General features: G+C 40.2%; 1 protein-coding gene across 2 annotated transcripts; it reads left to right on the top strand.

Annotated features, from left to right (window-relative positions):
• The first annotated feature begins 4,955 nt into the window (after positions 1-4,955).
• Positions 4,956-25,041, top strand: CCDC174 (coiled-coil domain containing 174). 2 transcript variants are annotated; one of them, XM_074283824.1, is made up of 11 exons: positions 4,956-5,132; positions 9,858-9,962; positions 10,552-10,652; positions 11,724-11,782; positions 12,797-12,977; positions 17,092-17,187; positions 17,584-17,717; positions 18,086-18,180; positions 20,535-20,664; positions 21,734-21,874; positions 24,637-25,041. In XM_074283824.1, exons 1-11 carry the CDS (start codon positions 5,091-5,093, stop codon positions 24,909-24,911), a joined length of 1,359 nt encoding a protein of 452 aa, XP_074139925.1. In that variant the 5' UTR covers positions 4,956-5,090; the 3' UTR covers positions 24,912-25,041. The 2 variants fall into 2 exon arrangements, with proteins under 2 accessions (XP_074139925.1, XP_074139926.1); XM_074283825.1 differs by having other exon boundaries at positions 4,997-5,132; positions 21,737-21,874.
• Positions 25,042-26,795: the final 1,754 nt, after the last annotated feature.

Here is a 26,795-nt window from a genome sequence, read left to right on the forward strand (position 1 = left end):
AATAAAATTACCAAAATATTTTTAAAAACCAAAGTTCTATTCCCATTTTGCACTGAGGATGTTGACTTTTCTGAATCTCCAGACAGCCAAAGTCCTTCATCTTCTTATGTATTTATCAGACTCTGGAAAAGGAGAAGGAATGGACAAGATGAACATCAGATACTACACAATAAGTTCAAATTAAAAGGATAAAAACCCAGTTCTCTACACCAATAACACTGATCTTGGGAGTCAGAATGAAGGGTCAGATGGTGAGGATATTGTCAGAAGAATGTCAGTTGGAGAGAATAGTGTCAATTTTTCAGGAATGTATAAAATGAGGTCTTCAGATAGAGAGGAAGGGGGTCAGAAACCATGGGAAGCTAGAGGAGAAAAGAGAAAATTTGGAACAGCTACTATAGTGAGTGAAATATGGAACAATTACATGCAAGAGGATGACTGTCCTTCTGAGTCTCAGTGAAGGTTCAGTTGAATTTAAATAACATAAATTTGTAGTAATCCAGTCACAATAATTTCATGATTTCCTCCACATAAATAACAGCAAAGGAGGCTTGTGATGGATTCAGATTTATCAAGGCAGGACTGGCAAAAATATAAGGGGACAAGGGACTAAAAAAATAGAATGTAGAACTTCCCATTCTTTAGTGGGAAGGGAGGAGAATGTATCAGGGATGATGGCCTGAAAAGCTCTGAGAGATGGAAGGATTGAGGACCTAGTAAGAATAAAGATTCCAATTGTCACTCCTAAGGAAAGATGGAATGAAAAAAGAAGTTTGGAAGTTGAAAGTTTGTAAGTGATGACACAATCAAGGATATGGACTGTGTCTGTTTGGAATAGAACATAAACTCTTGAGAAAATTGGAGCTGTCCAAAAGGGGAAAATGAGCTACCTAGAAAGGAAGTGGGTTGCTTCTCCTGAAGGGAGTCACAGGAATTTTTTGTTTCTTAGTGCATATAAAAGCTATGTTTTCACTATATTATTAAGTGTGCAATTGTATTATGTCTAAAACAAATGTATATGCCTTGATGAAAAGATACTTCATTGCAAAAAGAAAATGTTAACCATAATCTGAGCCTTCAGCAAGTGATTATCTTTTTGCTAGTGGAGGGTCTTGCCTTGATATTGATGTCTGCTGACTGATCAGGGTGCTAAAGGTTGGGGTGACTGTGTCAATTTCTTAAAATAAGACAACAATGAATTTTGCTAAATCAAAGGATTCTTCCTTTCACAAAAGATTTTTTCTATATCATATGGTGCTGTTTGATAGCATTTTAGAACTTCAAAATTAATCTTCTCAAACCTTGTCACTGCTTTATCAACTAAGTTTGTGTAAATATTCCTCATTATTTTTGTGACTCAAGGAATAGGGAGGAGAGAGGAGGGAGAAGGTCTGTGGAACAATCAAAGCACAGACAATACTTATCACCTTACATGGGAACGGTGTTGTCACAAAATAATTACAATATTAAAATCAAAGATTGCTGATCACCATGAAAGCATATTAATAATGAAAGTTTGAAATATTACAAGAATTATCAAAGCATGACACAGAGGCATGATGTGAGCACATGCTATTGGGAAAATGGCTTCAATACACTTCTTCAACTCAGGGTTGCCACAAATCTTCAATTTATAAAAATGAAATATCTGCAAAGTGCATTAAATGAGGAATTCCTGTATCACTATCAAGTGAGGTCAGTTCAATAAATTCCAAGCCAGGAAATGAAGAAGGAACCCTTATAAAAGACCCAAACTGAATTATACAAATAAGAAACCAACATTGAGGCATTAAGCTATTTGTAAAACTGTGATTATGTCAATGATCCCTTATACATATAAACTGAGTAGAAAAAAATACAAGATAGTTGAGAAGAAGAATCAGAAAAGGCTTCAAGGGATTGAAGAGAAATGTTTAATAGAGCAATTAAGTGCCCTGATCTAGGCTTTCACACCTTCATTTTGGGATGGCTGGGAGAGTCAAGGAAGCAAAGAAATCCCACAACTGAAGTGCCTCCCCCTTCTTTTTCAGGCCATAGGACAAAGCTAAAAGAAGAACTAATATTGAACGTGGGGAACTTGAGCGGTCAAAGCAGAAATCCAGGAGACAAACAGAATGGAGCCAGAATTGGACCAAAGGGAGAATGACTGAGATTCACCATGGCCATGGGCGAGGGCTGCAGTGAGGCCATTGGGAGATGAGCCAACTTCCGCTGGAGCTCCCCCTGCTGATTTCTCAAGAGTGTTGCGGAGCCAATCTTGGAATTTCCAAAATACTGCAAACCTGCAGACCTGACCCTTCCTCTTCATGCGTCTGGCTGTGAAGGCAATAGTTCCATTATTTATCTTATTAATTGTGTCTAATAACTAAAATTTTATAATATTTTAAAGTTTGAAAAGTGCTTTACAAATATTATCTAATTTTATTAAAAAAAAAAAAAAAAAAAAAAAAAACCAGGGGCAGCTGGGTGGCGCAGTGATAGAGCACCAGCCCTGAATTCAGGAGGACCCGAGTTCAAATCTAGTCTCAGACACTTAACACTTCCTAGCTGTGTGACCCTGGGCAAGTCACTTAACCCCAGCCTCAGAAAAAAAAAAAAAAGAGAGACGTAGATGGTATTGCTATTCCCACTTTTCAGATGGAAACAACTGAGACTGAAATTTAAAAGTGAATAGTTTAACACCTCCTAGCTGTGTGATCCTGGGCAAGTCACTTAACCCCAGCCTAAAAAAAACAAAAAAAGAAAAAAAAAGTGAATAGTTAATAAGTGTCAGATTTTCCTGATTCCAGGTCCAGGGCTTTGTCTGCCTTTGCTTCAGGACATTGCATGGCCATTTAAAAAATGAATAAATAAAACGAGCCCCATTTCTTTTCAAAAATAGGGATGAGGTTTAGAGAAAGTACGAAAGGATTTTCTATTTTAGCAATATTTAATTTATTAATTTAATTTAAATTTAACTTTTTTTGATCATTGCTTTAGAACTATAAAGAATCCACAGCCAGTGAGGCTACTCAGGTTATTTGGAGAGCTCCCGGCTCTGGCAGTGTAGTCAAAATGCCCTCTGGTGGTCAAAATGCATATTACACTATTTTCTCCATATTCTGGGAGCACCCCTAAATGCATTGCTCTCCCCGGTAAAGAAATTAAGTCAAAGATTTAAAAATCAAAAGCCTGACTAGTTAAAGTATGTCTAGCATACTACAAAAGCTTAACCAAACACCACAATAGGTAGGATGAGCTAACTTTGTAATGGAAACTATCAAAATGTAAAACGATTCAAAAGAAGAAATGTTCATTATTGACCTTGGATGGGAGGGTGCTGAGGAAAATATTATATATAATGATATTATATTATATTATAATGATTATATTTAATCACCACCCTTATTTGGCAGCTTAGGAAATTAAAGTTTAGAGAGTTTCACTTGATCAAAGTCAGTAAGTGTGGAGCTGGGATACAAACTGGAGCTCTGTGTCTAGTCCCGGCTTCTTAACCTGTGGCCGCGTTTCCCTCCGCTCGAGGAAAGGCCCTTAGCTGCCCTCTGCCCCATCAGACCACAGCTCTGGGCAGCCCACTTTAGGGAGGCCATTGATGAGCCCAAGCCCATGCAAGGGAGGGTGACGTTCCTTTGGAGAAACTGCGGATATTTGGCCCACAAAAAAAGGCTTGCTGGGAAAAGAAGGGGATGGGTACGACACTTGAACCGCTTTACAGGCATCAAAACTGTCCTGTTCTGCCGGCGTACGGAACTCAGAAGGGCCGAGTCCATCCAGTCCAACCCTTCACTTTACCGAGGAGGAAACCGAGACCCAAGGAGGTGATTCAGTAAGATCCTAAGTGGCGTGCGGTAGCATAGCGGGAGCAGAATTTGAACCCAGGTCCTCTGCTTTCGGAACAAGTGGCTAAACACCTCCCACTGGGCGGAGATTGCAAAATCAGGCGTCAGCGGCTTAACCGGACAAACTCCGCCGCAGTTAAAAGTGAAATGGCCTGTCCTGGGCAGCAGCAGGCCGCCCCTCCTCCGAGAGACTCAAGCTGCGTCTCCGGACCGCGGGGAGCCAGCTCTAGCAGCTTGTAAGGACCTTGGTAAATTTCCATCGAGGCAGTTCACACCTCATAAATCAGCAGACTTAAGGTTTAAGAAAATGATGGAGAATACATTAATAAGGCAATGTAAACTTAGGGTGGAGCAGTGATTAGTCAGAAAGGTCCGAATTCAAACGCCACTTCAGATACTCCGTGATTCTGGGAAAGTCACTTAACCGTTAACAGGTTTTCCCATCCGTAAAATGGGGATAATAATAGCACCTATCTCCCAAATTTATTACAATGAGATAGTGACAACACATAGTAGGTGCCGTTTTACTTGTTAATTGTTTATCCTCATCATTTTTACATACATAGACTCCCACAATCATACATGTATGTATACACCACATTTTATTTAAGATCATATTGCGATTATTTGTCCTTGGTTTCCTTGAAGGTTTCTCACCATTTATTTATTTATTTTTTGCTTATTCTTTCTTATTTTTTTCCCTGAGGCTGGGGTTAAGTGACTTGCCCAGGGTCACACAGCTAGGAATGTTAAGTGTCTGAGAACAGATTTGAACTCGGGTCCTCCTGAATTCAGGGCTGGTGCTCTACCCACTGCGCCACTTAGCCGCCCCACCCACTGTCGTTTTTTAAAGTGTGATCTGCCTATCAAGGCTGGTTGTTACCTTTTTACTAGTACATGCCTGATCCCAATCCGAGGCTGGAGTGTGTTAAGATTAAAGAGTGAAGCCCGGGGAGAAGAGAGGGAAGGGAGCTCCCCTGTGCAAACAGTACCTAGCACCCAGGCACAAACAGCCTTAGCTTAACACCAACTAGCTCCGCCCCTCTCTCCTACGTCACCTTAATGCCACACTTGACCTCCCTAAGATGGCGCCGGCCAAGCGCCATGGAGTTTTACGACATTATCGAAAAAGCCACCTCCACATCGCTTTACGGCACTACCGGACTTTATGGACTGCTCGGGTAGGGGCAGAGACAGAATCCCCACTTCGGGCCTCTGGTGGTCCCGGGGCTTCGCAGGACGTCCGTGACCATGGACCGCAGGAAGAAGCCGCTGGACGTCGCGGCCTCCTCGGTGAGTGCGCCCCGTCAGAGGTTCCCTCCTCCGTCCCGAGACTCTCCCCCACCTGGGGAAGTTAGACTAGACACGGGATTCATCTCCTTTTTATTCCTTGGACACCCCCGTGGGCAGTCTGAGGGGAAAACCTTCTCAGAATAACTCTTAATAACGCTAATAATAACGGTATAATATTCTACGTGGAATAAAACACACAGAGTTACACAGGAAACCAGGTTCGTGAAATGCAGTTACCGAGTTCCGGGCCCCCGAGGGCCCCTCCCCCCGCGTCACGGAGTGAATCCCGGAGTAAGCCCGCCCTTCTCCCAGGGGCCCTGCCCCCGGCCTTGGAGACTCGGCACCTGGGACCCTCTGCCCTGGGTTACAGCCTTCTATTGGCCAGCCCCTGACGGAAGTCCCCCGTCCTGTCTGACTGTGCTCAGAGCCCAAGTCTGTGTCCGGTTGGGAGCCGCGGCCTCCCCCGGGGCTCCTGGGCTGGTTCTCGGGTCTCCGTTTCCATCCGGGGCTGGAGGTCCCTCCCACCAAGATCGCTCCCGACTTCTCCCTTCCTCTTTGAGGAAAATCCGGAAGTCAGACTTTGAGGGCAGACAGGGGGCGTGTCTGCGAGGGAATGTTTGTGCAGAGGTAGAGAACCACGCGGAATGAGAAGTGAGGATGAATTGAAGCAAGTCTTCCATGAGATCATAGACCCTTTGAGCTCCCGACGGCTCGGAACGTGTAAAACACTTCAGTGGCCTTTAATTTTGTCTGTACGGATATTGACTAGCAGCCTGTCTGTAATTGATTAGATAGTCTCTGAGAGTTTTCACAGCTAAACATTTCACCTTGGGCAACAGCTATTTTTAGCCTTTTTCCATGCCCAACATTCCATTGGGTTTTTGACTGACATGTAATTGACTCATTAAGCCTGTAATCTACTAGTGTTAAACCTCCTAAAGTTTTGTTTGTTTAAACCGGGGAGAGACCTCAGACAGTTATCAAGTTGAGCTCATTTGTTTCCTAGGTAAGGAAATTAAGGCCCAAAGAAATAAAATAATTTTCCCATGTTCAGGAAATTAGTAGAAGAGTCAGGATCAAAACTTATCTTTTTTATTTCTATTTCTTATTTTCTATGATCTTAGGTTAGTCAAAAGTTCTTCCAAGCCCTTCTTGTCTTAACTTTTTAATGTATGATTCAAGTAGAGAGGTCCCTTCTGTAGTTCAGATTACAGAGTGATAAGTCAGCACCTCAACAACTGCCTTATCTAGTCTGCGCTTGGAATCTCTGCTGTTACATCCCTGAGAAGGGGTGAAAAGGTTTGAAGGCCTCCAACGGCCCTGCCTCCTAGATTCCACATTTCAGTCAGTCAGTAAGCGTTTGGTAAGTGCTTCTTCTGTGCTGTCCTTTTCCCTAAATGCTGGTAATGCAAAGAAAAATCAAGAGCAGCTCCTGCCTTTAAGGAGCTTGTGTTCTAATGTAGCATAGCATAATCTACAAGATAAACATAAAATAGTGGAAGGAAGAAAAACCTATGCAAGAATATGGCCTTGAGCTGTATCTGGAAGGTAGCCAAGAGCTCCGAAAACATGATTTTCGAAGGAAAAGCATTCTAGATTGCATGGGAATAGCTGGTACCAGCTAAAGGGGTGTGAAGTAGAGTTTGAGGAGCACCAGGTCACCCAGTCAGATTGGCTCATCAAGTGTGGAAGGTCACGGAATGTGAGAAGACTGGGAGAGTAGGAAGTGCCCAAGTGGTGATGAATTTTATATGCCAAAAGACTGTGTATGATCTTGGAGGTAAGAGGGAGCCACTGGAATTTATTAAGTAACCGCAGGGTTTGTCATGTTCGTCCCCATAGCTTCCAAAATGGAGAATGGATTATATGGTGGGGAGAGACTGAAGGCAAATGACAGATGTGAAGCGTTCCTGTAGGAATGCAGGCAAGAGGTGATGAGGGCCTGAAACCATGTGATGTCTGTGAGTATAGAGAAGGAAACGCCTGAGAGAGACATTGTAGGGAAAGAAACGACAAGATTTGGCAAGTGATTGGTTATTTTGGGTGAGTGAGAGCCAGGAGTTGAGGGCAGTCCTGGAGTTGGGATTAGCTGCAGAAGGAGTAGGGAAGCTGGGAAGACGACAGGGTTCAAGGGGAAAGATGAGCTCTATTTTATCCCCAAGTTTGAGATGCCTCTCGAAGTCCAGTGACATACTTGGGAGAAAGAGAAACTAAGGATGAGTAAGAACATCTGGGAAAAGAGAAGTGGTCCCAGGACAGAATCCTGGGGGGATGCTCTGGGACACGACCCGGACGGCTGTCTGCAGAAGAGACTGAGACGAAGCAGTCAGCGGTAGAACATGAAAACCCAAAGGAGAGAGAACATCCAGGAGGAAAGAGTGGCTAACAGTGCCAAGTGCTGCAGCCTTGGATTGGGGGAGGCTGCAACCTCTGGAGAGCAGAACCTAGAAAATCTCAACAAAGGGCAGCCCAGTAACAGGCAGGGAGGGTCACGGACTCCTACATTCAGTCTGGAGCATCTAATCTCACAGCATAATGTCGGAAATAGAATCTGAAAATGAACCTATTGAACTGAATTACCTTCCCATTCCTTTCCAATTCTGAATCTTGTGATGCTTTCTCAGTATCATTTAAAGGTATGATTATGCCCTTGTGATTGAAGTATTTGTTATAGGGAAGGCATAAAAGAAAAGGTGAAAGCTTAACAGCTGTTAAGGAAAATTAGATTCTGAAGATGAAATTGTCTTTTACTCTGGAAAGTGACATTAGAGATTTTTTTTTTTCCAAAATAGAAACTGATTGTTGCAATTAAAAAACAAAACAAAACAAAAAAACTTTTCAGAAGCTCTTAAGGATAGAAAAAAGATATAGATATGAAGGTAGAAAGGCAAGAGAATATGGAATCCTACAGGTCTTGGAAAAGTCCTTTGAGACCATCTTGTTTAATTTCCTTATTTTACAGAACTAAGCCCAAAATGTCATGTAATTTACCCAAGGTCATAGAACTATTTAGTGATGACACCAAATGACTGAAGCCTGGGCCTTCTGATTTCATGTCCGATTCATTTTCCACTGCCATGTTATCTCTAGTCAACAACCGCATCAGAGATCCTGGTAGCCACTCTCAAGTGTACTTACTTACATTTACCTATTTTAAATATTTTGATGAATATGAATCTCCACTGGTGGACATCACAGCAATCAGTATTCTTTCCCGTGTGGTTTTTGCTTATGTTTATGTTCTTGCACAAATCTTCTGAATAGTATCTGCCTAATGCATTAGAAGCCGTTCTTTGATTTTTTTTTTTTTTTAGCCTGTAATGAGTAGCAGTGGAGCACTTGGGTATCTTTCTGTTATTATTGTCATATCAGAGCGTGGTGTTGCATGGAGAAGAGCTGGCCTCGGGGAGCCAGGAAAGCCTCAGTTCACATCTCTCAGTGTTCTAGATGATTCTAAAACTGGAAGTTGGAGCAAAGATACCCACTTTACATTGATAGAGGGATTTTTTTCATCTAGAATTCTATCTATGAAATCTGAGCTTCTATTCCTATCCCTATATTTTCTAAATGAAATATATTTATTTATGCTACTTCTAAGACACAAGCTGTCGCTGTCTCACTAATGTAATGTGTAGCCTACTTATATTTGCTAGGGCTTTCTCCATTGTCTTTTGGGTTTGATTCTTTGGAAAGCTTGGTTTTCCATGATTTAAAGCCATAGAGAATCACAAGGACAAAGACAGTTTTTAAAAATTGTGCTTGGTATATTTTTTTCCCCCCATCACCTTCAAATTCCTTTCTGAATACTTCTCCATGTAGCAACTCATCTTTTGTAACAAGGAATTTAAAAGGGGGAAGCAATTCTGCAAAACTAAAGTATTATCAGAGGTATCAGTGATAAATGTGATGTTCTATGCTCATAGTCCCCCACCTCTGCTGTGGTCGAGTTCAGTCATTATATTCAGCATTGTATTGTTATTGTTTTTCTTTCCATTTCCATGATGGTTGTTTTGTGCCTGCTGTCTCCTGACTCTTATCTGTTTGTATCAATTGAAATATGTATTCTTGTGTTTCTCTGAATTTTCATCATTTCTTGTAGAGCAGTAATATTTTATTACATTCATGTGCCAGTTTGTTTTCCTATTCCCTAATTTATGGTCATCTACCTTGTTTTTGGTTCTTTTCTACCACAGAAAGTTCTGCTCTGAATATTTTGTTGCATATATGATCTTTCTTTGCAACTTTGACCTTGGAATATATAAGAACATGTGAGAATTGTGAATCTCATGTAATTGGGTCACTTCATAGCGCCATCTACAATTGTTTTTTTACTGCTCTATCAGTATTACCTTCCATCTTTTGCCATTTAATCAATTTGTCAAGTGTCAGGTCAATCCTCAGAATTGTTTTGATTTTTATTTGTCATATTCATTAGTTATTTGGAACACTTATATATTAGTTGATAGTTTTTAGTTTGAGAACCTTATTATTAAAATGAGTTTTGTGTTAGGAAACTTCTTGAGATCTTTCAGAGTGCTCCCCAGCTTCCTAAAGGCAACCTGCTCCACCCAAAATTCTTATTGAGTTTGTCCAAGATATATGTATATTTACTAATGGACTAAAAGTCATTGAGCTATCCAGATAACTACATATGGCATTATATATTCTTCATCTACTTGTGCGTTCACTTGTTTAGAGGTGATTGCTTTCTTATTTTTGTTCTAGTTAGTAGACCTCAAGGCTGAACTTTTCCGAAAACAAGAAGAATTCAAACAAGAAAAACTTCTCAAAGATGCTGGAGTTCCAGGGAAACCAAAATCAACCAACAAGGTAGAAATACAATATTTATTAATTACCTACAGGTATAAAATTTGTTGCAACAACAGGTATTGTTTCCTGAACCCAGATGGTAGAAAACAATGTCTATTCATGTTTTGTTATCAATAAATAGCTGTAACATAGTCCCAGAGATAGAAATCCATTTACTTCCTTATACTGGACATATAGTAAATGGGAACAACAGAATGACAGACATGTTATGAGGAAGACTCTTTTAAAAGAGCTTTTTAATGACTTTAGATTTTAATATTTAGCTTCGTTTATATTGTTAGCTGTGTTCAGTGAACATTGTTCTTCAAATATGTCATTTTCTAAAATTAGAGTACTCAGTGAGGCTGTAATTAGGGAATAGATTAATGTAACTAATGATACTATGTGACTGCATAGAAATTTTTGTTAACACATCAATGACTCTGAGCTCCCACTATATCTGGCACCATAAGTTTGTTTTTTATTCCATTGACTAATTATTTGTAAGTTGTTTTCCTTCTGTGGCTAATATGTAGTGATCTTACTGATAATCATATGTTGATTTTGTTGTGTGTGTATGTGTTTTTTTTTTCTTTTTTTAATTCTCTAGAAACCAAGTATCTGGAACAAACAAAATGTTGGTGTTTCAGCACGGGCTGAAAAAGATGCTGAACAGAGGATTGAAGAGCTAAAGACATTAGACAAGTCAAGGTGATGTTGTACCCCAGGAATGTGTGTTTTTGTCACCTTTAAGGGAGTTAGCTGTTAGACAAAGTAGTATTTAAAATCATACCACTAAAATGGATATCTCCAAGAAAAAGGAGATTCTTTTGGTTGCTCCCTAAATTTTTCTACCTTTGAATCAGCATGGTTTAAAATTTGAGCTTCTTGTTCAGTTTAATTGTGGCAGAAGACTCCTGGACCATCTACCTGACCTGGTCCTGCTTGCTCCTGCAAAAAAAAAAAAAAAAGAAACCTCACCAGAATTAATAGATCAATCCGTTTTTAGATAAAGTGCCAGTGAGTTGTCTGATCTTAACTGAGTCCTAGATGATAAGTAGAGAGGCAATATGCCATAGTCTAGACTGCGGAGTAAGAGTGAAGGGACCAGCCTGACTCCCCTTAGCTTTGTGACTCCAAGCAAGTCCCTCTAATTTCTCTGGACGTAAGTTTCCTCATTTGTAAAATGAGGCTAATGACCACCTGTAGTGCAATTAGCCTCACAGAATGGTTGTGAGAGTCAGATGAGATAATGATTACAAAGTACTTCACAGACTATAAAGTGATCAGTATATGTCAGCTCTAGATATAATTATTGGGGGCAGCTAGGTGGCGCAGTGGACAGAGTACCAGCCTTGAATTCAGGAGGACCCGAGTTCAAATCTGGTCTCAGACACTTAACACTTCCTGGCTGTGTGACCCTGGGCAAGTCACTTAACCCCAGCCTCAAAAAAAAAAAAAAAAAAAAAAGATATAATTATTGGCAAGAGCAGATTGCTCATACCAAAAGAGCATGCTTTGTAATAATAAACACAGGTGACCTGGGTATAGCTTCCTGGCAGTTAAGGCTATACATTGAGTACCAGTAACTTGCCTTTCTCCTGAGAAGACTTGTTAGTGGACCTATGGGCATTTTTTCTGAAAGGCAGAGATAGAAATCTCCCATGTCTTTGATATTAAGTGCCAGGTGTAGTTCGGCAACTTTAATAACTCTGAATTTGGGTTTAGTTTTATGGTTCAGAGTACTATCTTTTATTTTTAACATTTGTTTCTTCTTTTTAGGGAAAAATTAGAAGAAAAAGCCAAATTATATGAACAGATGACCAAAGGAGACTTCTTAGGTAAATAAACCGAGAGATGTTGATGTGTTTCTGATTCTTTCCTTTCACTTAGAACCCTATTGAAACATGTATTTTATTTTTCAACAATAGTACTAATAGGGAAATAGCTGCCAAATGTTCATAAATCCATTTGGCTTTTGTTATTTGCCGCCTTCTACACATACACAACAAAAGGAATTGAATACAATCATCCATGTTTTGGGGGCTCTGATTTCATGCATACAGTCAATCAATTAGCAAGTACCTATTATGTGTCAGGTATTGTGATGAGAACTAGGAGCACAAGTACAAAGAAGCAAATAGTCCTGGCTCTGACAGGAGCTTCTATTCCCCACCAGGTGCTGTGTCCCACTTTGGGAAGGTTTCATGCAGTGTTTCTCTGGACTTATACTCCCTCTATCCCTTTGCATTATTCATAAAAGTCTGAATAAATACTTATTGAGTGATAGGATTCCTATGACTTTTTTAAACTTTAAACTTAATATAGCAAAATCTCATGCAAAATAGTTTCATGAATTTGTTTATAAAATAGGTCAAATTAGGTCCACCACAAACTAAGTGATATGATTCTTTCTATTCACATTGAGAATTTCTTGCACAGACATTATTGATTTTCCCCAAATTGATGCTGTCTTGCATTGGTTTGTCTGTAATACTTTCTGTCTTCTGTCATTAGCCAATGTTTCTCTGAAACTTACCCATCGTGTTCTCTAGCCAATGACATTCTCACTGGGCATAGATCCTTCCAAGAGTCAGTCTTTATTGGCACGACTGGGCAGCTGTGGAATCTTAACAGGCCTTCTCTTCAGTGCTTTTTAAAACAGAAGTAGAATTGACAGCTAACTATCGGCCTGTGTCTTTGTAAGAGCACACCTGGAGAGGGGCAAGCATTGTTTGATGAAATTACTAAGGGAAATTTTGGCCACTGTGGAGAAGAATGAAACTGTTTTGTATTGATTTCTACTCGGTGTATTCTTTGATGTCACATATCTAAAAAATATTTTTTTCTCTCAGATGAGGAAACAGAAGATATGTACCTTGTGGATTTCACACAGAAGATCATAGACAAACGAAGAGAAATGCAGGCCCTAAACCTGAACAAAGAATCTAAAAAGGCTGCAGGAAAGGAAGAAGATGGAGATGAAGCTCTTTCTGAAGCTGATATACCTCCTCCCCAGGACCCCAGCGAAGAATGGTGTGTAGTATTTAGCTACTCATATCGCATGTCAGACTCAACTTTTTCCCTCTCTTCTCATGATGTTCTCTCAATATCATGGCTTTCTTTGCAATCTTACTCTCTCCTCCTAACTTTTTTTACCTTAGAATTCACAGAATGAGTCTCTCTCAGTCTAAGTGAAATTAAGACTTCTGGATAATTGCAGAAGTAAACATGTCTTCTCCTTGTATCTGTCTACCACTGTCTACCACATGGCTTTCTACAGCAGTTTTGCACCCAGGAAAAAAATGTGTAAAAGTGACAATTTAGTCAGAACTGGACTGTTCTATTCCTTCTGTTATAGGTACTGCTTTATTTCTCTTCTTTATTGAACTATCACCATTAGCAGATATTTTGTCCAGAGAATGAAGGCTAGCTGCAGTTATAAAATATTTCTAATATATAGGGCCGTATAGAAATTAAATGGAAGTTAAAAAAAAAAAAAAACAACCTGAAAATTGATCAGAAATTACATTCTTTTTTTCCTTAATCAAGTTAAGTCAGGTTGTTTAAAAAACAAAAAACATTACATGAACATAACATGAATTTGAACATAAATTTACATGAACATAAACAGTTATCCCTTACTATTTAAATTTCACTTTATAAGTTTAATGTGGTTTTTTTTTGAGGGAGATGTTAATGTTTTGGAGTACATTGTCAGTTAAACTTCAAAATACTTACAATTCCTGGGACTCCTCACCATCTTTTCAAATGCAAATCCCTCATCTCCTCATTTAGATTTTATGTTTCTTGAGGATAGATAGGTACAGTTTCCTGTCTCCCTGTGACCAGCAGTACCTCATAGAATCAGGATTTGTTGATTGAACAGTTGGCTCAACTAGTAGTATCTGAACTTCCATTCTCCTGGAAACTCGTTTCCACAACTTCCTCAGGAGTAACATTCATCACAGAAACCTCATCTGCTTTGAAAGGTTTAATGCCATTGTTCTTTTATTAATGCCATATGATCACAAGCAACTTTCAGTGATCTGAAGAGTTTGGGGGACAATTGAAGGTGTCGCATGCCACCATATGGCGAAAGGAGTTGCTTTACCAGCATTTCTGAATGCCTTTTTGTTTTTAAATTAAGCTCTAGAATTCTAATTGCTCATAAAAAGTACTCTGTAGTTAAGTTCCAGGTGGTGGATAATCTTTCAGCAGTGATACTGTAAATAATGATGAAGGCCATCTGGCAAGATCTTTTTTTTTTCCCTTTCCGTTTATTCATTAAAAGAGGAAACTGCTTAGACAGTTAGAAGGTTTATTTCTTGTAGTAATCAGCTTAGGGCTGCCATGATGAATTCCCATTATGTTTTTAATTCATGGTTTGAATGTTGAGATCTTAATCTGAGTATTTGCTACAAACATGTTGGGAAGAAAGGACATTTAAAAAATTCAGAGCTGCATCCCTAAGTATGTATATGAGCACGACTTTTTAACCAGTTAGTGAATCCACAAGTATTGATTGAGGTCTTACCCAGGTGTAGTAGAAGCCCAAGATTAGGTCTTAAAAGATTTGGGTCCCGGTCTTGACTGTCCCTGCCAGCTCTGTGACCTTCCATGAGCCACTTAACTGCTGGAAGTCTGTTTTCTCCTTTGGAAATTGAGGAAATTGAACTAGAGTCTGGTCACCAGGTGATCTCTCAGGCCCTTCCTGCCTCTATCTTCTGGAACTCTGTACTGTTTCTCCAGCACCGTTCCAGCTGCTCCAGAATAGGCACTGACCCGGCCTCAAGGAGGGAATGCCTGAGACCCTGAGGAGTTCAAGTGATTTGCCCAGAAGAGCACAGCCAGTGTGTGTCTGTGGCAACTCTTGCACCCAGATGATCTCTCCTGCCACGCTTCCAACAACCTTGTCTCTGTTGAGATGTAGAACACAAGGGTCACACAAGTTTAGGGAAGCAGCTTGGGGCACTGCAGTGAAAAGAACACCAATTCTGGGTCAATGCACCTGGATTCAAATTTCACCACTGAGAACAGTCTGTATGACCTTTGGCATGCCACCTGAATTCCTCAGACTATAGTTTCCCTGTCTGTGAAATGAAGAAGATGGGTCAGATCACCACCCCCCCAGGCCCTGCCCAGCCCTGTGTCTGTGCTCTCAGAGAATCATTGTCTTTCACAGTTTTATAATCTTGAAATTCTCTTTTTAATCCTGTAAGTCCCATCATAAATCTAGTTTAATATTTATTGTGGAGATCAATTTGTCATTGTAGAAACCTACAGGCAGGAGAACTGGATTCTAGCCCCAGCTCCACCACTAACTGTTGTTTGGCTTTGGCCAAGTCTTACTGAGTCATCTTTTCTTCATCTGTTAAATAAGAGAGTTTGACTTGGTGATCTCTTAAGATCAGCTTTGAATCAATTGTGCAATGGTCAAATTGTGCAAAAAAAAAAAAAATCAGTTCTGTTTAAAAATTTTAAAATTGGTCAAAAATGAGAAAAAAGAGCCAGAATTATAGATAAAAGAACTAGAAGTTTTTAAGGATACTGAGTATTGCTTTTCTTTCTTTTTTTTTTTTTTTTCCTTTTCTTTTGCTGAGGCAATTGGTGTTAAATGACTTGCTCAGGGTCATACAGCTAGAAAGTGTTAAGTGTCTAAAATCACATTTGAACTCAGGTCTTCCTGACTTCAGGCCTGGTGCTTTATCCACCATGCCACCTAGCTGCCCCTGAATATTGCTTTTCAGTGTCACAACTTAAAAAATAATAAAATCCTCAAAAAATAATAAAATCTTAACTGTATAAAAATGGGAAAGCACTGATTCAGTAATAAACATTAACCCTTTTCCTTTGTAAAGTACTCCATTTACAACAGCTCTGTGCAGGTGATGATGCTAGTGTTATTCCCACTTTACAAATGGGGAAACGGGCTCTCAGAGATGGAATGTCTCCTCTCCCCTGACTCTACTCCTGGCACTCTCCACTCTGTGGAAGAACATGAAGCTTGGAATAAGCTGGTTGAAAACTTTAGGCATGTAGAATTAACTTTAGCAAGTGAATGTGATAGTTTAGGAAATTTATATCCATCTCTATTCTGTTCTTGAACAGGCTTGAGCTATGACAATATTTGTTAGAAATTAGAGCTATCAAAAAGTTATCAAACTGTGCATATCCTTTGACCCAGCAGTGTTACTACTGGGCTTATATCCCAAAGAGATCTTAAAGAAGGAAAAGGGACCTGCATGTGCAAGAGTGTTTTGACAACCCTTTTTGTAATGGCCAGAAACCTGAAACAGTGGATGCCCATCAATTAGAGAATGGATGAATAAATTGTGGTATATGGATGTTATGGAATATTATTGTTCTGTAAGAATTGACCAGCAGGATGATTTCAGAAAGGCCTGGAGAGACTTACATGAACTGATGCTGAGTGAAATGAGTGGGACCGGAAGATCATTATATACTTCAACAACAATACTATATGATGATCAGTTCTGATGGATGTGGCCCTCTCCAACAATGAGATGAACCAAATCAGTTCCAATAGAGCAGTAATGAACTGAACCAGCTACACCCAGAGAAAGAACTCTGAGAAAGAACTCTGGGAGATGACTATGAACCACTACATAGAATTCCCAGTCCCTCTATTTTTGTCCACCTGCATTGTTGATTTCCTTCACAGGCTAATGGTACACTATTTCAAAGTCTTATCAAAATTCTAACAGCAAAATAGCTGTTTGGACATAGATACATATATCATATTTAATTTATACTTTAACATATGTAACATGTATTGGTCAACCTGCCATCTGGGGGAGGGGAGTGGGGGGAAGGAGGGGAAAAATTAGAACAAAAGGCTTGGCAATTGTCAATGCTGTAAAATTACCATGCATATGTCTTGTAAATAAAAAAACTATAATTTAAAAAAAAGAAAAAAAAAAGAAAGAAAGAAATTAGAGCTACAAGAGACCTGATTCTATAAAACTTCTACACATGAGATTAGTATATAATAAATCCATCATGGGTCAGCTTTACATTTTGTTTGTTGTTTTACCATCATTTCTTCCCTAGTACCAGCTTCCTGGTTTAGGAAGGCATAAACCTGAAATCACAGAATCTTGCTGATGATTCTTTTTTCTCCTTTCAGGGTCGATTATGTGGATTCTTTAGGCCGTTCTAGACGCTGTATGAAGAAGGATTTGCCAGGGCTGATAGAAATGGATAAAAATCTTAATGGAAAGCTGTAAGTGTACATGGAAGAACTATATACTGCCTTGGTGGTACTAGAGATAGAAATTTCAATAGCTACACCTCCTCTTCCAGCCTGACAGAGCCATTATGTGACATGCTATGCTGTAGAGCAATGCAGGATGATCTTAGAAGGAGTAACTGCCCTCTGAGCCTTCAGAGGTTCCTCCTCTGGGACTCCATGACTCAGGGTCCATCTGGCTCCAGATCTGTGTCTTGTCTCATGAAGTGTGCAATGCCTTAATCTCACGGCCCTGTTTTGTCACCTTTCCAAATGAAATGCTTTTTGGGCACTCCAAATTTATCATAAGAAAATGTTTCAGCTCTGAATTGTGGCACAAAAATTTGTATTTGAAGGTAGTCTTGCTTGTTTTCTTACTCACTTAACTAGATTTGTTAGTGACAAAACACTATTGTCTGAAGATATGAGAAGAGAGCTTCAGCGACAGCAGTGGGAAGAGGAAGAGAAGGAGGCCCTGAGCAGACCAGTAGGGCCTGTTCACTATGAGGACATTCGAGAAAATGGTAATGTTTTTATTGACCTTTATCCTGTTGAACTGTGAATGGGGTAGGGCATAGGAAGGAGAGAAGACAGCTAATGTCCTATTAATTTATTTTATTGCTCTTAAAAAGTGATCAAGGAGTTTTGTAGAAAATCTTCTAATCAGAAGGAAGCCTGTGTGGACTTGTTCCATGGTTGCAGATTAATATTGGTCTCTATTTTATCTCTTCATTTTGTAAGCAATGTTGATATTGGATATAAAATTCTGCTTGTTTTTTTGTCTTTACTTAGACTCAGATCTTTTTAACTTTATTAGGAAATTGAGTGTTCATTTGAACCTTCATTTAAATCAAGAAAGCATGATTTCTTCTTTGGTTTTTATTTATTTCAGAGGCCCGACAACTTGGTGTTGGATATTTTGCCTTTGCCCGAGACAAAACACTGAGAAACAAGCAAATGGAGACTTTAGAAATGCTGCGAGAGCAGGTATGAGGCCCAGAGCAGACAGCCAGGTTTCTGTGGGCAGATTTCCCTTCTCATTTTGCTGGGGGAGCATTACAGATATGTGGGCAGCTCAAAGAAAAATTCCTGGCCACAGCCTCTGTCACACGTAAATGTCCCAAACCAGCCCATGCTGTTTCATTTTCACTGCTTACACAAATAATCACGTCTCATGAGAGCACAGAGGAGCTTTTCAGCTGCCATTGGTATCGTTGTAAAGAGAGCCACCTGTCCTGAGCTAGACTTTCCTCCGCTCACCTTCTGAGCCGTAACACCCACTGGCACAGTACCACTTGGCCAGGCTTGCACAGGAGTTTGAAATACGAAAGTGACATGGAAGTTGACACAAACCAGCTGACTGGTTGGAATTTGTTTTTAGAATGTGATGTGAAGCTGGTGGGTAGTGCCAGGTAAGGATCCAGTGACCATTGCCAACAGGTGGGATGCAGTTAGGATGAGTGGCGAGCTATCCTCTGGGGCTCAGGGAGGCAGCTGTGTGAATGCAGGACAGTGGGGGTCATGGAGACTGCAGAATTGGAAGACACCCCCAAAGCTAATGCAGCCTTGGGCTCTGTTAACAGAAATGTCTTATCCAGAGGTGGGTGGGTGGTCAGTCCTCACAGGAGTGAGGGACCATTCTGGGGTTCACATGGGGGCTCGGGGGAAGGTCGCCAGGGTGGCCTGGGGAATAAATCATGCCCCACAAAACACTCTAGACCTGGCAGACCAGGACGGCTCTTTTTAAATATTTGAAGGGGAGGATAATAGGGACAAAGAGAGGCTGTAGCACATCCTAACTGGGTGGATTTAAAAATGTTGCTTAACCCCACCCCCCAGGACCTCAGTTGTCTCTACCATAAAGTGGGATGATATTTGAACTACCAACCTCACATAGTTGTGATGAGCAAAAAATTAATCAGAAGCAGTGTGTAAAAAAAAGGGAGACAAATTTCAATATGATGTAAGGAAAAGTGCTTAATAATTAAAGCTCTTCAAAAAGTGGGTCCAGTTGTGTGTATGCAGTGTATGCATGCATGCACACACACATACATGTCTATGTACATGGGTGTGTATATACACATACATACACACTTATATATATCTCACATACATATATACACACACACATATACACATTGGTATATATACACCTATGTATACAGACTGTTCTTGCTTTAAGTAAGTGGGCTATTTTGCAGATGTCTACATAAAGCAAATTTTATGCAATGCTTGTGGAGGTAGGGAAGCAAGGGAGGGAAAAGTGGAGAGAGGAATGGAGCGAGCACATAGTTCTAGGACATGTTGGGGCTGGAGAAAGAGAAGTGAGAGTAGGAAGAAGAACACATGGGAGCCATAGCCAGCCTCCACATGGGGACCTGCTTGGAACCAAGAGGAAAAACACACTGGAGCAGACACATGGGGGTTAAACATGGAGATAGACAGGAGAGGACAGGTGACATGGGGCCAAAGAGACATGTGGACAGGTGGAATGGGGCAGGTGGAGTAGCAGACCTCCCAGACAAAGACTCAGAAGGTAGCAGCAGGGGTGGTCTTCCTGGGGCCATTCTTCTATTTCACTTAGAAGGGTTTGTCTTTTTTCTGTGTTGGGGTAGGAGCTCACAGAATGCCAAACCAGGAACAGAAAAAGAGAAAAAGAAGGGGAAGGAGGGAGGAAGAGAGGGAAAGAGCACAGACCTAGGTAGTAAAATTAACATAGATATTTTGGGGGGATGCAGATTTCTTTCAGAATTCTTTATGCAACTTTGAAATTTGTGTAATACAAATTTACATAAAGTAAGAACTGTCTGTTTAAAGCAGTGGTCCTCAATCTTTTTAAACAGGGGGCCAGTTCATTGTCCCTCAGACTGTGGGAGGACCGGACTATAGTAAAAACAAAAGCTCACACTCTGTCTCCGCCCCTCAGCCCATTTGCCATAACCCGGCGGGCTCATAAATGTCCTCAGCGGGCCGCGTCTGATCCCTGGGACCCTAGTTTGAGGACCCCTGGTTTAAAGGTTGGGTGTGCACGTGTGTGCGTACACACACACACACACACACACACCACCACCACATAGAAGCCAGATGACCAAATGTATTTAGGGCTATTATAGAGAAAACATTGTTTTTAGATACATGATACATTCTCTGTGGTCCCTTTGACTCTGAAATTTTCTGTTTTATATCTTTGCATATGAAAGTTGAGTATGTTAATGAATACAATTACCTTACGTAATCTGAGTTCTTTTTAGAAATTTTCAAAAGATGAAAATGGTATTTCCTCTAATCATTTAAATGATTTTTAACATTTTTAACACTTTTTAAAAAATCCATTTATTCAGACTACAGACCAAAGAACCAGAAGGGAAAACATCAAAGAAAAAAGAAAGGCTTTGCTAGAAGCCAGACTTACAAAACTGAGGCAGAAAAAGATGAAGCTGAAGGATGACGGGTCTGCAGAAGAAGCTGCAGGTATGTCCGGCTCTGTATCTTTGAGCTCTAAAGGAGAAGTTTCATTGAAACAGTTGGTAAATGAAACTTCATGTTATAGTTTCTGAGAAAAGAAACAACTTTTTTTTTTTTTTTTTAAAATTAATAATGCTGAATAAGCAAATTTGAAGATTCATTTAAAAATAAGGAAAAAGTAAAATTCTCAAACAGCATTAGTCACTATGGGGAATACTGATATTTTAAAAATAAGAAAGTTTTAATAGTTAACATTCCTTTATAATCAACTATAAAAAGAAATCTGAGTTATATACATTTAAATGTGTGATTATAGTTTATATTTTGATTAATTTAATGGAAGTCATTTGTGACAGACTTTTACTGTCACTTCAGTGTCAATTAGGTAGAACGTGTGCATGCGCACATGCATATGTGTGTACGTTTTTCCACACATATTTTACTCTTGTATAGGCTAAATTAATTCCATTCAGCTTGGACAAAATTTGGGGGAAATTGTAAGAATTTCAGTAATTTCTCAGTATAGTAAAAGTGGTTCTGTCCCTAGGCATGCCAAGTTCTCCACAGCTCCTAAAGCACCGTCTTTTATACACATTGTTATGTTTGGGGTATGGTGAGGAACCCCCCACAATGTTATTCCTCCTCCCTTTCTCCAAATGGATAGAGTGAACTACAAAGGGCCCATTCTAGGGTTCTTTCCCTTTACTTCCCCACATAAGAAAAGGATGGAACCATACCCATAAATTGGGGAATTATTGAACAAGTTCTGGTATATGATTGTGATGGAGTACTATTGTGTTATAAGAAATGTTGAAGGAATGGTTTCAGAAGATTTCTGTAAACTAATTCAGAGTAAAGTGAGCAGAACCAGGAGATGATGCAATAGTGATGATGATAACTAAAAGCTTTTGGTGTCATTGAATCATTTGAGGGATTTCTGGTTTTGTTTTGTTTTGTTTTGTTTTGATGTTAATGTATTTGATTTTGTGAGCTTTTTGCCAAAGGGATATCTTTAAACTGATGTAACTTAAATCTTATAATCATGTTGTGCTTTCTACTTTCCCTCCCCCCAAAGCAGAAGAAGTGATTGGGCCCCTTCCACCAGAGCCAGAAGTGCCTCCAGCTGCCCCAAGAAGCAAAGTGGAGGTCCTCATCCAAGAGAGAAAAGACACCAAGGCAGGCGTCCCTTACGTCCGAGAGTGGGACCGAGGAAAAGGTGAGAAGGCCTGGTGGGAGCCTCATGCTTCATGTTGGAGTCGCTGGTCTCTTGGGGGCACTTTGGCCCTGCGTGGTCTCCCTCTGCCTAGGCCCTGCAGCTTCTCTGGGGCTTTTGGGGAGCTCTCCCGAACCTCCAGCTTAGCTTCTCCTAATCTCAGGGACCTTCTGGGCCCAGAAAGCCAGGGAGCAATGCCAAAAAAGGAGAAAGGCTGCAAAATTAGGCCATTCCAAGAAGTCATTTTGGGAATCATTTAATTCCTGCTGCCCTCCTGTGGCAGAAGTTCAGCATAACAATTGCCCAGGCCTCTCCGATTTCACTTGCTGATCTTGGCTTTCAGAAAACTGTAGGAAGGCCTCAGTGACAGGTTTAAGACTCCCAGCTCATTCAGATGAACTTTGGCTTCCTTCCTTTTTCTGTGGGAGCCTAGCCCCAGGCTGGGGGGGGGGGGTCACACTCTGGGGCAGCATTCCTCTCTGGCGGATGCCTCTGATCAGAACTATGTGTTGAGGCCTTGAGATCACACAGATTCCATTAGTAAGAGCCGAGACTACAATGGAAGAAACTGTTAGAAATAAAAATGGAGTCTCAGAGCAGTTCACTCTGTAACCTTCAGAATACTTCTTTACTCTCAGGCACAGTTTGGCCTGTGAAACATTTGTCAAATAATAATGATGGTACTTGAGGGATTTCATTCTCTTTGTAAATACATCAGAATTCCTTCTTGCCTTAATAGAGCGCTAATGAGTTACCACGGCCAGTCCTCTCATAGCCCTGTCTGAACTTAGCCAGCTTAGACCTCCCCAAGCTCCCAGCTTCTCTGTCTGGCAGGGCCTGGATCTCGGGGCTCCCACATCCGGGTCTGCCATCATGTTCATCTCTATGGTTTTCCATGCAGATAATAATACTGCACGTTTTCTATTTTTTAATAGTTATTTTTGTTGTTCACTTGGTTCAGTCATTTCTGACTCTTCGTGACCCATTTACGGTTTTCTTGACAAAAGTGGCTGGAGTGTTTTGCCATTCCCTTCTCTAGATCATTTTACCGATGAGGAAACTGAGGCAGACAACGGAAAATGACATGCCTGGGGTCACAGAGCTGGGAAGTATGTGAACTCAAAAACTCCAAGCCCAGCACTCTATCCACTGTGCCTCCTAGCTGCCCCAAATTATTTTATTGATATCTGCCAATGTATCCCACTCTCTTCCCTTCCCCAGCAATCTGCCCTTTGTATCAAAGAGGGGGAAAAAAAAACAGAAAAGAAGAGGAAAAAGCCAAACTAACCTATCAGCCCAGCTCAACTGTATTCTGCGTTCCACAGCCCTGGTCCCATCCTTTGGGAGAAGGGACCTGGCAAACAGCAAGCACTTAATACTAGTGGGTCCACTGACTCTGTTTTCCCTTCTTTCTGCTGGGCTTGTCATGGCCAGCATTCACTTTCCTCATTTCTCTTCCTTCTTTTCATTGATGTTGTTGCTGCTTCACATTTGACTTTCTGGCTTTAATTACTCAGCTCTGCCTCCTGACACCACCATGGTGTTTGTGACCTTCATGGGCCACAGGTTGTTGAGCCGGTCCCAGTTTGGGGAAGTCTATGTTCATACCCCTCCACCCCTACAGAAGTGCTGCTATGATTGTTTTGGTATTTATGAGACTTGAAAAAAATTGGTTTTCTGACACCCTTTTGCCCTCTTTCCCCTTAGATCCCCATTAGTGTGGAAGTTAGCACTGGGATCTCTTCATCAAAGGGTATGGATATTGTAGTCAGCTTCTTAGCAAATTGCTTTCCTGAATAGATGGACTAATTCACAGTTCTACCGTCTTGTGGCAGTCCATCCAATGGTGATTATTCTCATGTTTTGTCATCTTTCTAAATCACCAGGTTCATAGGCCCTGGCACGTGATAGGTACTTAATACTGGCACATGGTAGATTTTTAATACTTATTAATTGCTTGATCAGATCATAGGTGTAGAGTTTGAAGGGTCCTAGAAGCCTAATATGAGTCCAAACCCTTCCTTCTATAGTGGATGAGAGAGAAGCCCAGGGAAGTGGGTTAAGTGACTTGCTGAAGCTCACACAAGTAGGGGAGTGTTTGTAATGGAATTGGGACCCAGATACCCAGATACTCAGATGTCAGGACCAGTGTTGCTTAATGTTGCATTTCTCTTTTTTAATTTTAATTTTTTGGGGGAGGGATTTATTTTTCCCCCTTATTAATATTTTATAATAGTCTCTCATTGTTAATAGTTTGCATTTCTTTTGGATTGTCTCTGTCCCTTGAATATCCACTAAATTCCCTGTCTTGTGTTAGTTAGCTTTATACTTAAATATCAGATCTTCAAGATAGTTAAGGCAGCAATTGTTTTTCCCCAATTACTTCCTTTCTTATCTTAATTTTCATTTTTTTTTTAAGAGCAAGAGTTTTTTTTTATTTTAATTTATTTTTTCCCCAATCTTTTTTTTTTTTTTTTTTTTTTTTTTTTTGAGAATGTCATCTAGTAAAGAATTCTTCCAAGCTATACCTGTGAAAGGGAGCCAATCTGGTTCTTAAGATATTTCAATGAATACCTTACATTATTATTGCTACTTAATATATTGTTTATAGAAACTCTTTGTAATGCATAATCTGATTAAACAAGTTATGTAAGTTTCTGGATTCCAAAATTCCTTATCAAATTCCTTTTGAGGTAAAGAATATTTCATGGCCTTTGGGGGGTAAAAGAACTCTTAAAAGTTGTCTTTTTTCTTTTTTTTTATAGAATTTTCTTTTGGACACTGGTCAAAGAGGCAGTCAGATCTCAGGGCTGAAAGAGACCCTGAGTTTGCTCCACCATCGGATTACTTTTCTAACCAGAAGAGATTCAGTGGCCAGCCTTGGAACCGATCTGGACCTTCACATGACACCTCGGGACTTGGCTTTAGCAAGAGCAATGAACCCTCTTCCCAGACTTCCCCTAATTACCCAGGAAGACCCCCCAGCCCCCCTTACCAGAGTCTGGACGATATGCTCTCGTATTATAAGCAAGTGACATAAGCATTCAGCATCCTTGGACTCCCTCCTTCAGGAAGAACTTGACTTTTAAGAATATTGATTTCTGTCCCCTTGCCTTTTCATGTGAGGTGAGAGCTCCTTGTTGTCATTAAAGAAATGCAAGTCATGGGAATGCTGGTACTATGAAACAGACCCTAGGAATTTTGCCGATCTGGGGGAAGCCTGGTGAATCACTTTAATTGGATTAAAGTGCTCTTGGAAAATTTTTTTTCATATTTGAAATAACAAATTCTGACAAAATCCCTATACTTAGTCCCATTACTAATGATTTCATTATCACAGGACTTTGATCATACATGATTATCTAGAAGGATTTGGATTCCAAATGAATTGATTTAAATATATTAAGGAGAATTTTCAGAAGTGAGTGAAGTGAGACTGTTGGCTTAAGGGAATAAAGCTGCAAACTCTTAGGGAAAAAAGTAGACCAAGCAAGTTGCCTAATTAGAGAGTCCTCCAGAGGCAGCATCATGTGAGTCCCCCGTTAGAATGGACTTGGCTCCAGTCGTCCTTAGCGCACCCTGAGCAGGCCACTTAGCCTGTTGGTGTCCAGTCTTGGTGGTGCCCCAGGATTCAGTGTTACAGAGAGGTGGCCAGTCTGCTTTGGCCAAGGGAGCTTTTGTACCAGGAGTTAAAATGTTTTGTTGGGGTTTTTTTTGTTTGTTTTAAATTTTTAATTTTTTTTTTATTATGGCTTTTTTATTTACAAGCTATATGCATGGGTAATTTTTCAGCATTGACAGTTGCCAAGCCTTTTGTTCCAATTTTTCCCCTCCTTCCCTCCACCCCCTCCCCCAGATGATAGATTGACCAATACATGTTACATATGTTAGAGTATAAATTAAATACAATATATATATATACACATATCTAAACAGTTGTTTTGCTGTACAAAAAGAATCGGATTTTGAAATAGCGTACAATTAGCCTGTGAAGGAAATCCAAAACGCAGGTGGAGAAAAATAAGAGGGATTGGGAATTCTATGTAGTGGTTCATAGTCATCTCCCAGAGTTCTTTCGCTGGGTGTAGCTGGTTCAGTTCATTACTGCTCTATTGGAACTGATTTGGTTCATCTCATTGTTGGAGAGGGCCTCGTCCATCAGAATTGATCATCATGTAGTATTGTTGTTGAAATATACAACGATCTCCTGGTCCTGCTCATTTCACTCAGCATCAGTTCATATAAGTCTCTCCAAGCCTTTCTGAAATCATCCTGCTGGTCAATTCTTACAGAACAATAATATTCCATCACATTCATATACCACAATGTATTCAGCCATTTTCCAATTGATGGGCATCCATTCAGTTTCCAGTTTCTGACCACTACAAAGAGGGCTGCCACCAACATTCTTGCATATACAGGCCCCTTTCCCTGTCATTCTAGCCAATCTGACAGGTGTGTAGTGGTATCTCAGAGTTGTCTTAATTGACATTTCTCTGATCAATAATGATTTGGAACACTCTTTTATATGAAAAGTGTCTGTTTATATCCTTTGACCATTTATCAATTGGAGAATGACTTGATTTCTTATAAATTAGAGTCAGTTCCCTATATATTTTGGAAATGAGGCTTTTATCAGAACCTTTGACTGTAAAAATGTTTTCCCAGTTTATTGCTTCCCTTCTAATCTTGTCTGCAGTAGTTTTGTTTGTACAAAAACTTTTCAATTTGGTGTAATCAAAATTTTCTATTTTGTGATCAGTAATGATCTCTAGTTCTTCTTTGGTCACAAATTCCTTCCTCCTCCACAAGTCTGAGAGGTAAACTATTCTCTGTTCCTCTAATTTATTTAGAATCTCATTCTTTCTGCCTAGATCATGAACCCATTTTGACCATATCTTGGTATACGCTGTTAAGTGTGGGT

This window comes from Sminthopsis crassicaudata, chromosome 1 (genome assembly GCF_048593235.1).
Source record: "Sminthopsis crassicaudata isolate SCR6 chromosome 1, ASM4859323v1, whole genome shotgun sequence".
Taxonomy (NCBI): Eukaryota; Metazoa; Chordata; class Mammalia; order Dasyuromorphia; family Dasyuridae; genus Sminthopsis; species Sminthopsis crassicaudata.